We start from the raw sequence: 15,966 nt of genomic DNA, 5'->3' as shown, positions 1-15,966 counted from the left end.
GTAGCATTCAAGTGAGGTGGCAATATAAATGATACCGTTGGAAGCACGGTTTCCATTACAAACAGAACACAATACATCTCCAGCACACACACAGGCATACACACATAGGGAGATATTAGCCAGGTGGCATAGGACTAGTAGTTAGCACCTGATAAGGTAGCTCCTGCGAATTCCTCAATATTGTATTGATTAATATATATGCTAATTGTATTGACTGTATAAAATTGTATACCTATGTACTGTAAAGCGCTTTAGAGGGGCTTATGTTAGCTAGATAGCCATAGGGCGCTATATAAAATGTTGTTGTTTTTTTTTGTTTTTTTTTATTATTATGTCATGCTTGCATATGCAAGCAGAGTAGCTATATAGAAGGACCTCTCAGGGGAAGTTTGGGGATTTCTTCCTTTTATATCATGACAATAACTAAAAGGAGGAGTGGAAAGATATGCATACTAAAATAATGGTAAGTATAAGTGAAATAAAATCCATTGTTACTTAAGATAAAATGTACTTTTCTTATTCACATGGTAACCATGAAATAACCAAGCTTTTAAAATCTTAGAACCTCAGAACTATAGATCCTGGAGTCCTGAAAAGTCACAAACCATCATAGGAACTAATCTCATTAACTTGTCCTTTATGTGTGCCTTACGTCAGCAGATATCACCATTAATGCTATAACTCATTCTGCAAGTGACATGAGTTTGTTGGGGACCCGAATGCTGAGTTGGACTAACTGTTTCTGTCATACACTGTGAGGTCTGTGTACATGTAAGTTCATTCTCTCTGGTACTCGCCACGACATTACTTAACACCTCTATGTCAGAATCAGATTCCAAGTCTTCCTCTCTCCTGTTTTCACCATTTTGTTTTAAATACTTAAACTTATCTACAAATATGCCAGTTTCTATATTGTTTTTGGCGTCTTTCCTGTTTATTTGTGATGCAGCTGTCCCTCCATTGGTTGCTGTTGGCGTCACATGACCTGTGGGAGACAGCTCACTGCCACTGTTGTCTATCACCTCTGACAGAGGTGGAAATGCACTGAACTCCTCCTCTGTCACTGACGAGCTTGTGCTCTCAGTTAAGTAGTCCACACTGCTGTCACTTATAACGCTACTCGCATCCTCATTCGGTTCATCAAGTGGGCTGACATCAGACTTTGTTGTTATCACAGCATTCTTGTTGAAATCTCTGTCATAACAATCAAAGAAATGCAACAATTATAACTCATAGCTCATTTCTAGAAAAGCTGATTAATTAATAGTGAGTACGACAATGAAAGTCTTATCATGAACCAGTTATGGATGTATCTTGTGTGCTGGAATTATCCACAGAGTCAATGATTGTGTCAAAATGGCTGTACCTCCTATGCTCCAGGGAGTTCCTGAACAGAAGGCCCAACCCCCTTACCACCTAAGGGACATGCCAAACTTTGGTTACACTGGGACAGTACATCTTGTGTGGGCCCCTATCACTAGACTATGAAGAGATGGTAGCACATCCCTAAGAACTTTTGTTTGCCCTGCTTCTCAGATAAAAAAAATCTTTTTAGGTAAGGCTGCGGGCAATTTGGACGCCTTGTTTTCCGGGGCCAAGTGAGAGCATTATGCTAACAAGAGTATAGTGGGGAGGAACAATATATGCCTGTCGAATGCCATATAGTGTTATATACTTGCTTACATTGAAATAATATCTGCATTATTCTAAGAGTGGTTAGCTGACATTCTATAGACAAGAGGCCCAATGGGCCTGCATTGCTCACCTGGTATAAATCTCACACTTGCAACCTTAAAAGTTATCTAAAATAAAGCTACAGGAAAAAATATCAGTATTTATGATTAAAATTCATTCAAAAGATCCTGTTAATTTTTTTTAAAACATTTCATCCCTGTGATTGAAAGTCGAACAAAGTCATTATGTTGAACAAATTTAATAGCCTTTCATCTCAGGATGCAACTTGCAAAGTATCAACATCCTGGGACCCATGATTATTCAGAAGAGGTCATTCAAAGATTTTAAACAAATTTGACCCCTGTGACCTTGAATATAAGTCAAAGTCATTCACTTTAACAACATAGTACAGTAGTCCTTGATCCCAGCATGCTACTGACTAAATATCAACATCCTGAGCATTTTGGTTATTCAGAGCAAGTTGTTTAAATATTTTGAACATATCTGCTCCTTGTCACCTTGAATATGTTTCAAGGTCAGACATTGAAACAAACACGGTAGCCCTTGATCCTAGTATGCTACTGACTAAATATCATCACCCTGGGCATTTTGGTTATTCAGAAGAAGTTGTTTAAAGTTTTTAACATATTTGGCCCCTGTGACCTTGAATATGGGTGAAGGTCATGCATTTGAACAAACTGTGTAGCCCTTCATCTCAGCATGCTACTGGCCAAATATCATCACCCTTTTCATTTTGGTTATTAAGAAGAACTTGTTTAATGTTTTTCACATATTTGACCCCTGTGACCTTGAAAATAGGTGAAAGTCATTCATTTGAACAAACTTGATAGCCCTTTACCCTAGCATGCTACTGGCCAAATATCATCACCCTGTGCATTTTGGTTATTAAGAAGAACTTGTTTAATGTTTTTCACATATTTGACCCCTGTGACCTTGAAAATAGGTGAAAGTCATTCATTTGAACAAACTTGATAGCCCTTTACCCTAGCATGCTACTGGCCAAATATCATCACCCTGTGCATTTTGGTCATTCAGAAGAAGTTATTTAATGTTTTTAAAATATTTGACCCCTGTGACCTTGAATATAAGTGAAGGTCATTCATTTGAACAAACTTGATAGCCCTTTACCCTAGCATGCTACTGGCCAAATATCATCACCCTGTGCATTTTGGTCATTCAGAAGAAGTTATTTAATGTTTTTAAAATATTTGACCCCTGTGACCTTGAATATAAGTGAAGGTCATTCATTTGAACAAACTTGATAGCCCTTTACCCTAGCATGCTACTGGCCAAATATCATCACCCTGTGCATTTTGGTCATTCAGAAGAAGTTATTTAATGTTTTTAAAATATTTGACCACTGTGACCTTGAAAATGGGTGAAGGTCATTAACTTTGTAGCCCTTCATCCCAGTTTGCTTCTGGCCAAATATCGACACCCTAGGCCTTTCGGTTATTAAGAAGAAGTCAATTAAAGTAAAATATTGACGCTGGACGCCGCGCCACGGCATAAGCTCACTTGGCACTTTGTGAGATAAAAATGTAGGAGAAAATCTCCGGACAAAAAATAAATACTGAAATGAACAAAGGGCAATTACTCTTGCAAAAAACGTTGAATCAAAATTCTTGTAAGGGAGACACAACTTCGTATCATGATTATAATGTATACCAAGTTTCAAAGAGATCCGTCGAAAATATGTAGGAGGAGATTCCTGGACAAAAATCAAATACTGAAATAAACAAAGGGCAATAACTTTTGGAAAAATTGTTGAATCAAAATTCTTTTAAGGGAGACACAACTTCATATCATGATTATAATGTATACCAAGTTTCAAAGAGATGGGTCGAAAAATGTAGGAGGAGATTGCCGGACAAACAAAAGTTTATACCAGACAGACGGACACCGCCATACCATAATACTCCCGTCAAATTTGACGGGCATATAAAAAGGCCACTCCTTCAAACAAGGGCAGCACTGGGGAAAGACATCATTTCTGCACAGAGGTTTTACCACAAGGAAAGATGGATTTACAAAATAAGCTGAAACATATGTGACCAAAAACCACAACAGCCTTTAAATCAAGGTCAATGATGAGGCAAAAATTTCACATCTTTTATCGGGCAAAACAAATACCAAAATAGGAATCAGATTGCTTGACCTCTGTTGATACCTGCAGTTTTCTTTGATCCCGCCACTTTGCCATATGTGCTCTATAACATCAGCTCCCATTTTCCCATCCATGACATCATCAATATCCTTACAGGTAAGGTCTGACTGTATAAACAGGTGTAATAAGGCATCTGACACGAACAGCTTGACCTCCAGTAACCTAGACAACAACAGGAGAATAACATGTGTACATTACATTTGATTATGGATTGTTTGACCTCCATTACCAATTATACATAAATATAGCTCACGATAACCTTTGACCCTAGTCACATAACATTCTCAAGTATCATGACTGTAGACTTGACAGTTCTATAAAAAATGTTGCTTGAAGTTGCTTAATGTAACCTTGAAAGTATGTCAATGTCATTTGCATAAGAAAACTTTATCCATGCAGGTATCTACTGGCCAAACATTAGGATCCTGTACCATGTGGAGCTTAACCAAGTTCTTACAACCTTTCCTCCCATTAAAGCCTGTTATCATTTGATCATAGACAGTATACCAAGTTGACTTTTGACAAAAACACAATACTCAAATCTTGGTAGCATACATGCTTGTGGATTTTTTGTCATGCCCAGCAAGCATGTAAATGGTTATACGATGGGTATTTCAACCATTTAGATGTGATGATCTCAGAACAATGAAAAAGGTACATACTTAATGGTCTACTTAAAATCAAAGTCTAATGTCTATTGACCTTTTAATTCTTCCGATAATGTAATCTATAACAAGAGATCCAGAGGGCCTGTATTGCACACCAGGATCTTTATGCCCAGTAATGGTATAAATGGCTATCAGTTGAAGATCTTAACCATTCCAAAGTTATGACCCAGAAATTAAGTCCCTAGGGGTGGACTAGACCAATGAGTCAATACATAAAAAATTATGTTAGTATTATGATTGTGTCTGTCTCCTGATGCCCAGCAATGATATATATGGTTATGGGTTGGAGGATCTCAACCATTTCAAAGTTATGGCCCAGGAATTAAGTCCCTAGGGGGTAGAGCAAGACCAAAGGTTCAATTCTTATATTAAATGAGTGTGTTTGTCACTTGATACCCAACAATGGTATATATGGTTATGGGGTGGGGATCTCAACTGTTTCAAAGTTATAGCTGAGGAATTAAGTCCCTAAGGGTGGGGCCAGACCCCAGGGTCAATTCTTATATCATGTTTGTGTTTGTTTCTTGATGCTCAGCAATTTATACAATTTTGAATCCCCACCACCAAGAGATGCTTCTGGTCCAAATTGGTTAAATTTCGATCAGCAGTTAAGGAGAAGAAGTTGTTTGAAGAAATTGACAACGGAGGGACAACAGACGCCACGGTATGGCATAAGCTCACCTTGGTCCTTTTGACCAGTGAGCTAATAATAGTCATGGATTAGATGCAGACAACTTAACCTTTACTAACCTATACTAAAGATCATACATTCAGATAAGGACAACTTTTCACTGAAAACGAGCTCCTGACTTACTTGATGAGGAAGTTCTCCAGATCCTTCATTCTAAACGCTATAAAATCAGCATCAAACCGATCCCCAAAGATTTTCTTTGGTGGCAGTGGTGGAGGTTTTCTACAACAACAAAAAAGGTGTTCTATTTAACATGTACAATATAAAGCCCTGGAGAGAGCCTGTATCACCTGTCTGTTTAACATGTACATGTAACATGTACTGTTTTTGTTATCTGAACCTCATGATCATCCCGTTATTCTCTTACTTTATACAACAGTAGATTCTCTTGTTTATAACCAATGCTTAATTATAGAAAATTACATTGTTACAGGGGGTGCGTGAGATCTGCATTTCTTGATTGGTAGTACCTATGATATAAAATATGCTTAAATATACGTGTGTGCATTTACTCACAGCAATGGATGGTGCAAACGAAGCCTCTTTCTCAGCCATTCAAATTCAGAATACCGTCTGCGGGTAAGAGACTCAGACAAACTGAAGGCACAGTTGGATGTCTGAAAATGAAACTAAGTATAAGACTGGTGCCTTCCGATATACAAGCTGTCGAATGTAAGAACAATAAGCAAGTTTTCCATTAAAACTCGTTTCCTATACATACGGACGCGTTCGACGGGCCTAGGTAAACAGGAGGTAAATCATATTAAAACTACAGTACGTTTCCTCACTCCCTTCCCATACTACAGATAAACCTTGATAAACTTCATATCATTTTAACATTTAAAATTAATAAACTTGAATTTATGGGGAACCACATTATTCATAAAGGGGTCTAAACTAACGGGTATCTACATGTACGTTGTATTCAATCACCCCAGATTGTCCTGGTTAGTGACAGGAAGTTCCTAGAAATAAGCCAAAAACCAGAGTTGGTACATCTTTTGCATTAGAGTCATTATATCTGCAGATTTATAAATTCAGCTGTAGAGGTAATGTATATATATATATATACTGTACAAGAAAACATGCAGTTCTCCCTGATTTTAAATGCATATTTTTGACACACAGCATATAGGTACAAACTTTTACTAAATAAATCCATAATTATAAACTAGACAGAAAAACTAGAAAACATGACAAGTTTAACTGTTAACTTTGGTCAAATTTTGATAAAAAGGAAGCTTAAGGCCCATATATATATACTTAATTCTGTTGTGTTTGCTCTTCTTCATCCAGAAAATCTTCAGTCAGTACTTAATTTATCTCTAAACACTACCCAGTAGCCAGTATGTTCCACAGATATTTTACATACAATCTTCCCAGATCGACACAAAATGACTGAAAACACAAAAATGGCCATCCTCATGCAAACTGAGTTCCCGGTCTAAGTGACCGAAGTCTGCCTGCTGTCCACTATTAATCAGATAACGTACAAATATAATATTCTTATTTCATTGAACCTCTTCAAAATCCTAAAACTGATCACTGTCCTTGTCAAGGAATCATCTCAACATACATTGTACATCCTGATGTTTGGGGGGAAAACTCGTAGAACTTCATCAAGATAATTGTACTTTGTATTGACAATAACAAAACAATCCTAAATGATCAATCAATCCTACTTACACTTTAGTAACATTCAGCATCAATAAATAGTTACTTCATATATTCATATCAAAGAGTAATAATTATTATTTATTTGAACAGTTCATAATCTATACTGATCATTAAAAATCTTCCGTAATAGTAACTTGCATACGAGTATGTCTGCACATGATCTATACTGATCATTAACAAGAGGCCCATGGGCCTTAACGGTCACCTGAGTCTATAGTATTTATTTTTGTTGTTGAAATATGTACCAATTTGAGTAAAAAATAGTATAATGTTAACTTAACTTTGTCAGGACCATGAGCTGATCATTCCTAGACCAATTTTAAGTGAGATCGGCCTATTAGAACTTAGTAGCAAAATAGCGGCCATGGCAGCCAAATTGTATTTCTGATTGACCCGAAAAATAACAACACTTTGTCAGGACCATGATTCGATCATTCCTACAAAGTTTCAGTTCAATCGGCCAAGTAGATCTTTACTTTAAGTTTGAAATAGTTTACCAAAATGGCAGCTGTGGTGGCCATATTGGATTTCTGATCGACCTGAAAAATAACAACACTTTGTCAGGACCATGAGTCAATCATTCCTACAAAGTTTCAGTTCAATCGGCCTAGCAGAACTTGACTTTAAGTTTGAAATATGTTTTCAAAATGGTGGCCGTGGCGGCCATATTGGATTTATGATTGACCTGAAAAATAACAACACTTTGTCAGGACCATGAGTCGATCATTCCTACAAACTTTAAGTTCAATCGGTCCAGCAGAACTTGACTTTAAGTTTGAAATAGGTTTTCAAAATGGCGGCCGTGGTGGCCATATTGGATTTCTGATCGACCCAAAAAATAACAACACTTTGTCAGGACCATGAGGCGATCATTCCTACCAACTTTCAGTTCAATCGGTCCAGCAGAACTTGACTTTAAGTTTGAAATAGGTTTTCAAAATGGTGGCCGTGGCGGCCATATTGGATTTCTGATCGACCCGAAAAATAACAACACTTTGTCAGGACCATGAGGCGATCATTCCTACCAACTTTCAGTTCAATCGGTCCAGCAGAACTTGACTTTAAGTTTGAAATAGGTTTTCAAAATGGCGGCCGTGGCGGCCATATTGGATTTCTGATCGACCCGAAAAATAACAACACTTTGTCAGGACCATGAGGCGATCATTCCTACCAACTTTCAGTTCAATCGGTCCAGCAGAACTTGACTTTAAGTTTGAAATAGGTTTTCAAAATGGCGGCCGTGGCGGCCATATTGGATTTCTGATCGACCCGAAAAATAACAACACTTTGTCAGGACCATGAGGCGATCATTCCTACCAACTTTCAGTTCAATCGGTCCAGCAGAACTTGACTTTAAGTTTGAAATAGGTTTTCAAAATGGCGGCCGTGGCGGCCATATTGGATTTCTGATCGACCCGAAAAATAACAACACTTTGTCAGGACCATGAGGCGATCATTCCTACCAACTTTCAGTTCAATCGGTCCAGCAGAACTTGACTTTAAGTTTGAAATAGGTTTTCAAAATGGCGGCCGTGGCGGCCATATTGGATTTCTGATCGACCCGAAAAATAACAACACTTTGTCAGGACCATGAGGCGATCATTCCTACCAACTTTCAGTTCAATCGGTCCAGCAGAACTTGACTTTAAGTTTGAAATAGGTTTTCAAAATGGCGGCCGTGGCGGCCATATTGGATTTCTGATCGACCCGAAAAATAACAACACTTTGTCAGGACCATGAGGCGATCATTCCTACCAACTTTCAGTTCAATCGGTCCAGCAGAACTTGACTTTAAGTTTGAAATAGGTTTTCAAAATGGCGGCCGTGGCGGCCATATTGGATTTCTGATCGACCCGAAAAATAACAACACTTTGTCAGGACCATGAGGCGATCATTCCTATCAACTTTCAGTTCAATCGGCCCAGCAGAACTTGACTTTAAGTTTGAAATGTAAAATGTTAACGGACGACGGACGACGGACGACGGACGACGACGGACGAAAACGGATAGCAATAGGTCACTTGAGCTAAAGCTCAGGTGACCTAAAAATCTTCCGTAATAGTAACTTGCATACGAGTATGTCTGCACATGATCTATACCGATCATTAAAAATCTTCCGTAATAGTAACTTGCATACGAGTACGTCTGCACATGATCTATACCGATCATTAAAAATCTTCCGTAATAGTAACTTGCATACGAGTATGTCTGCACATGATCTATACCGATCATTAAAAATCTTCCGTAATAGTAACTTGCATACGAGTACGTCTGCACATGATCTATACCGATCATTAAAAATCTTCCGTAATAGTAACTTGCATACGAGTATGTCTGCACATGATCTATACCGATCATTAAAAATCTTCCGTAATAGTAACTTGCATACGAGTACGTCTGCACATGATCTATACCGATCATTAAAAATCTTCCGTAATAGTAACTTGCATACGAGTACGTCTGCACATGATCTATACCGATCATTAAAAATCTTCCGTAATAGTAACTTGCATACGAGTACGTCTGCACATGAACCTAAGTGGCACTAACAATGTAGAAATTTTGAATGAATCTCAAAGCTTCATCCAAAATTTTTCGTCAAAAAATACAAATAATATCAGCATTTTCAATGCAGAATGGGTTTTTTCCCCACACTTACCTTGATTGCGATCTCATAGGTAATGTAGCGGCCATTGTCCCAGGTGTTATGTGTTACCGGGTTCCTCACACAAACATCCACTGATGACTGAAAATATCAAGTCATTGGTAATAAGGAAATGATAAGTAAAATGACAACACATATTAAGTAACTGTTGTCTTTAAACACCAGCCTATACATAACAATATAACACTAACAGCGCACAAGTGGACTTTCTACAAATTAAATATATACCTATAAACATGTACCTCGTGATCAAGGGATGTACAAACATAGTGGCATCAACAATGTCAATTGACCATAACATTTTTTTAATGATGCTCAAATTAAAGCTTGTAATCAATGATATATTTCGCATACTTGAATACTATGTCAGAATGCCTCATAAAGATCACAATGACAGTTTGCATGTTATACTACCTCTAACAAGTTATACTACCTCTAACAAGTTATACTAGCTCTAACAAGTTATACTAGCTCTAACAGGTTATACTAGCTCTAACTTGTTATACTACCTCTAACAAGTTAACTTGTTATACTAGCTCTAACTTGTTATACTACCTCCAACAAGTTATACTAGCTCTAACAAGTTATACTAGCTCTAACAAGTTACACCAGCTCTAACAAGTTATACTAGCTCTAACAAGTTATACTACCTCCAACAAGTTATACTAGCTCTAACAAGTTATACTAGCTCTAACAAGTTAAAAGCTCTAACAAGATGAGCACTACGAAATTGTGAACAATCAACACTATCCTTAAATGACAGCAGAGCATTGGTGCCGCTGGTGACTAAATTTAAAGGATCCTGTATTAATTTAATTGTAAATGATTCTGATACTTAAAATGCAACATTTCAACAAAAGCACTAGCTATATATAGTCTTCCAAATGAAATTTTAAGGAATTTCTAGAAATTTTAATAAAGATCAAAGTGTCAACAAGAGATCCTAGAGGAACCATGCATATGGTGTCCACCATCGTCTGATCTATTTCTATGTAAGTTTTATCCTTTCTACTCTTTAGTTGCTCTTTGCTCTTATTTATTGGACCAACGGTAAATGCATCTTGAGGTAACTTAATTAAAACTTTGTATGACTGGATTACATGTATAAACAGTGCCCTTTTAAAGTTAAGTCTTTGTATGACTGGATTACATGTATAAACAGTGCCCTTTTAAAGTTAAGTCTTTGTAGGACTGGATTATAAACAGTGCCCTTTTAAAGTTAAGTCTTTGTAAGACTGGATTATAAACAGTGCCCTTTTAAAGTTAAATCTTTGTATGACTGGATTATAAACAGTGTCCTTTTAAAGTTAAGTCTTTGTATGACTGGATTATAAACAGTGTCCTTTTAAAGTTAAGTCTTTGTATGACTGGATTATAAACAGTGCCCTTTTAAAGTTAAGTCTTTGTTTGACCTATTAAAAAAATAATGAATTGTAGCAATATATCAATTTTAAGCAGTACTGTCTAGACTCTGTTTAAATATAATATTTCATATCCAAAAGGTACAAAATAAAATATGTGATGCGAAAACGTGTACTGTAAATGTGAATCTTTGGGATATCACTTTCTGACATTCATCAATATCAGATCTAGACCCCTTAAAAAAACAGCTGTTTCCACAGTCTCACATCAGTTAAGTTTGCTGAAATTAGCAATTAATTGGATTACTATATATATGCACAATCTATAAAACAAGAGGCCCAAGGGCCTTAGCGGTCACCTGAGTTATATCATAGATACTGGTAGCTTTATTTTATTATTTAGATGTGATGTGGAAATCAGCATGTAAACTAAGTGAAATACAATACTTGTCATGTCATCAATGGATAAGAATTTGAAAATATTGGTAAATGTTCCCTTTGGGGCCCCGCTCTAGCCCCTGGGGATGGGGCAGGAATCCTAATTTTACAAAGTAAAACTCTCATTTACCCAAGATGATTCTGACTAAGTTTGAGCAATTTTCTGCTGAAAATATATAAAATATATACCGAAAAGTGTTATTTCCCTATATAAACTATATTAAACGTTAACCCCTCCCCAAGGGAGAACGGATAGCTCGGGGTCCTGATATTTTCAATTTAAATAAAGCCCCTGATGATCTTTCTTTCCACGTAAAGAAAATCACTGTAGTACCTCTGAGTCTGGAGAAGAAGATTTTTGAAATATTGATTAATTTTCCCTTTGGGGCCCCGCCCTGGCCCCAGGGGTCGGGGTAGGAATCTCAATTTTACAATTTGAAACCATCTACCTCCAAGGATAATTCTCACCAAGTAAAAATAATTTCCTACAGAAAGTTGTCAAAATATACCCAAAAGTGTTATTTCCCTATATAAACTATAGTAAACTTTACCCCCTCCCCAAGGGAGAACGGATAGCTCGGGGGTCCTGAAATTTACAATTTAAGTAAAGCCCCTGATGATCTTTCTTTCCACGTAGAGAAAATCACTGTAGTACCTGTGAGTCTGGAGAAGAAGATTTTTGAAATATTGGATAATTTTCCCTTTGGGGCCCCGCCCTGGCCCCAGGGGTGGGGGTAGGAATCCCAATTTTACAATTTTGAAGCCTCATCTACCAAGGATGATTCTGACCAAGTTTGAAAAAAATCCATCCACTGGTTCTTGAGAAGAAGTTGAAAATGTAAAAGTTTACGCACGACGCACGACGACGGACGACGACAGACGAAAAGCGATTGGAATAGGTCACTTGAGCAAAGCTCAGGTGACCTAAAAAACTATAGCAACTGAAAACTGCTTTTTGTAAATTGTCAAATAAATTTGCCCACTTAAGTCTGTTTGTGTTTCGAAAAGTGATCAGCTTTCATCCAGCACATGTGCAAAGAAATTGAAGACAAATTGAATACAAAGTATATGTTAGGTTTTAACTGGTTCTTGTCATATAGACGGAAACATATGACCTGGCAGCAACGACAAAAACAGTTCCATCAGGTTTATTTTGGGGAAGGAAGTATTTACATGATATGTGATGAGTAGCTATTTACATCTAGTAACACAGGCTTCCCTCCCTCTGGTACGTGTGGCCACCGCGGCCCTCGCCGATACAGAATTCCCGGGAACCACTTGGTCGGCAACTAGGCCGGCATCACTTGCCTAGCACTCCCGGCATTTCTAGATCTGTATCAGCAAGTGTAGCGAGGTCCTTATTCCAAATTATAATATGAATTACCTTGTCGTCTTCCATGGAGAGATAAAAAGATTGACGCAGGGCCAGTGACAGCTGGTCTTATATAACATGATATATATATTACCTCAATAATCTAGTCGTACATACAATTATTGATGGCAATATTGAACACCTTACAGTTACATGTATAGAAAGTATAAGAGGCACATTTATTACATATACACTAAACAATGCAAGAGGCCTCGGGGCTAGAGAGAATTTGTCTTAAGCTCATTCTGTAGAACTTAAAGACTAGTGATAGCCAGAGGTCCCAGGTTCGACTCCTGGCAGAGCCATGCATTGAAAAAATAATGACCTCAAGCTCTGTAACAATAGGATAACGATATAATCAGCAAAACGATATGGTAACAAAAAGCAATGGACTTCATTTTCTTTGGTCACTTATTTTGTATCATTTTATTTCTCTTCTACTTTTAGTGATACATGTGCAGGCCACTATATTGATGCAGGCCACCATATTGATGCAGGCCACTATATTGAGAATTTCTTTTTAAGCATAATAAATTTATTGTTATTATGCTTGTATGTATTTGGTTAAAAGCTCATAAGATCTTATGTTTTGTCGTTTGTAACTATACCGAATTTAAATAAAGCTTTCATATATGATCCTTGGACAAAGATTCAATTTGCCACGCCAAAACCATGGAATTAGATTACATCTTAGTCTGTGCCAAAACTTATGAAAGCAATTCCAAGCAAGTGAAAGTTGTTGACAAATGTTCGTATTTTAAAAATATTTGTTTTCAATTGTTAGTTTTTTTGTTTCCATATGCAATTGTATTAATGTTAATCTCATTCTTCAATTTAAGTTTTCTACAGATAATAGATCATCTGTGGTTGCTTTTTAAGGGCGACGATACCAATGACAACCCTGAGCGAACTAGATTTAGGGCAAAGCAACCCTCAGCAAACGAGATTTAGGACGAAACAACACAGATTCGTCCGAAAGCGATGCACATGATCAGACGACCATACAGATAACGTACATTTCTCAATCACACAATACATCCAATACAACATAATTTTATTTTCACATTTGTAATAACATCATAAATTAATCTCATGACAATATTACGGAATCTAAGTCCGTGACAATATGAAAATGAACAAACAGAAACCTGAAAATATTCGATATATCGATAGGCCTAAGTTTCTTATAACATATTATATTTTATGTCAGAGCAGAGATTATTATTATACGTCTCTGGTCATAGTTACACTAGCAAAAGCTACGCACTTTTCTGACTTTGCTGTTTCTATATAACATTACTATCCCTACTCAGTGTAACATCTGACTCGCATTACCATGGTTTTCTTCGACTGTGCATCTGCTAACTTTAAGAAAAATTTCCAGGAACATTAAAATCCCCAGTCTACATCCAGTCCGATCACATGACTGATGTAAACACTTCAATGTTACGGTAGCGCTTGGTTTCTCAAACGTTTATGTGATTCATTGATAGACTTGCATAGGTTCCTGATAACGAACGCTCTATACGTATACGTCTCGGTACATATGAACTTAGCTACCTTAGGCTCGAGTATGTTATATAAATACAAAATATGGGGAATCTTGTTTTTTTCCACATTCAAAAAGACCTTGTAGCACAGAAGTGCAATACAACTTTCAAGCTGACATTAAACAACCGTATTATCACAACCAACGATGAACAAGTTTATGGCACAGACTTAGATAATCTAGTTCCGTGTTTATGGTAACAATTCGAAACATCAAAAGTTCAGAGACCCAATCAAAGGATCCCCCTCGCAGTGAAACTGTCTCGTCTTCCGAGGCTACGCAAAATAAGGCGCCATTCATAAATAACAGCTATAATTGGACCTAAACTAAGTTTTTTTTATCGAAATGTACCTAGATGTGACAATTTTTCAGGTCCCTGTTAGTTGGAGGTAGGGTAGGGGTGGCACGATTTACCCCAAAACACCCCAAAACACCCCAAAAACACCTATAAATATCCGGATAAGACCACACAAAATATCACAGACGACACTTAAATAATATTTAGTTAACAGTGGCGGATCCAGAGGTTTTTTTACACACACACACACCCCTCCCCCCGATAGGTCTCTGGATCCGCCATCGTCATAAAAGAATTGTTGAAATAAATATTATTTGAAAAAGTTGTCACAATTTTAAACAATCAGTTGATATAATATTGAGATAAAACAATGGTATATGGAAGTTTGTAATGGAAACGATATGATAAAAATAAAACGAAATCAACAAGTATAATATAAAATGAAAAATATACCAAATTAAGCGGACCAGGTTTACTTATACATGAATAATGAAAAGATAAATATACAACAAGATACAAGATACAAGAAACTTTATTTAACGTCGCATACAGGTTAACAAGGAGCATTAGCTCTTGAGAGCTATTATTGCGACAAACATATGTAAAATAACAATTCCGCATGCAATATAGCGGCAAGTTTTTTGAGCACATAACATATTAGGCCTGAGTAGCTGTCAGTAAATAAAAGTTATAGTTAATAGTGAATGAATACTTGTATATCACATAAGAATTACTTAGGACTTAGGTTGAAAACACTATGAAGTGGTATATACATACAATGCTAATATAGCAAAGAATAAAAATTGACAGAATATACACTAATATATAGTGTGAATTAAAAATGATACCGAAATCAATTAACAAAATTCATTAAGTTTTGTAAAAAAAATATTTTAGAATATATGGAATTAAAATACAAATAAAATGCTGCAAAAATATAGAATAGATTTAAAACATATAAGAAAGGAAATAAGACAATAAAAGTATCACACAATCCAAAATGTCAGGTGGCAGAGGTAACCAGGGCACAGTGTGAAGTATCACTCTTTGCAGATATTGCAAAGGCAGATGGGGCCATCCCAGGAATGGACCAGCCTCCTGAATTCTTTGAAGTTTTCAACATTTCGAAAGTCATTTGGGAGACTGTTCCACACCCGAGCGGCCTCAAAAGCAAACGATTAATATCCTTAGAGATATCTTCCACGTAAATAATGGAAAAAACATATATCCTAAGAGATACTTGGAATTTAAACAACACTATAAAACAACCTAAGGTTAATGGGGAATGAAGAGTATATGACATTAAATAAAATTAAACTAATGAGTGACACAACATGTCCATTGTCGAAAAGCAATATCTGAAGAGATAGCGGATCATGTTGTGA

At 36.7% G+C, this 15,966-nt stretch overlaps 1 protein-coding gene across 1 annotated transcript; it reads right to left on the bottom strand.

Annotated features, from left to right (window-relative positions):
• Positions 1-272: 272 nt before the first annotated feature.
• On the bottom strand, positions 273-14,156 carry LOC110460335 (sorting nexin-10-like). The gene is made up of 6 exons (XM_021513179.1): positions 14,070-14,156; positions 9,558-9,644; positions 5,738-5,838; positions 5,345-5,443; positions 3,866-4,024; positions 273-1,194 (listed from the first exon to the last, which is right to left on the bottom strand). Exons 1-6 carry the CDS (start codon positions 14,070-14,072, stop codon positions 654-656), a joined length of 990 nt encoding a protein of 329 aa, XP_021368854.1. The 5' UTR covers positions 14,073-14,156; the 3' UTR covers positions 273-653.
• Positions 14,157-15,966: the final 1,810 nt, after the last annotated feature.

Source organism: Mizuhopecten yessoensis, unplaced genomic scaffold (assembly GCF_002113885.1).
Source record: "Mizuhopecten yessoensis strain PY_sf001 unplaced genomic scaffold, ASM211388v2 scaffold10359, whole genome shotgun sequence".
NCBI lineage: Eukaryota > Metazoa > Mollusca > Bivalvia > Pectinida > Pectinidae > Mizuhopecten > Mizuhopecten yessoensis.
Note: the sequence above shows the minus strand (reverse complement) of the source record. Positions and strands in the feature narration are given on the sequence as shown.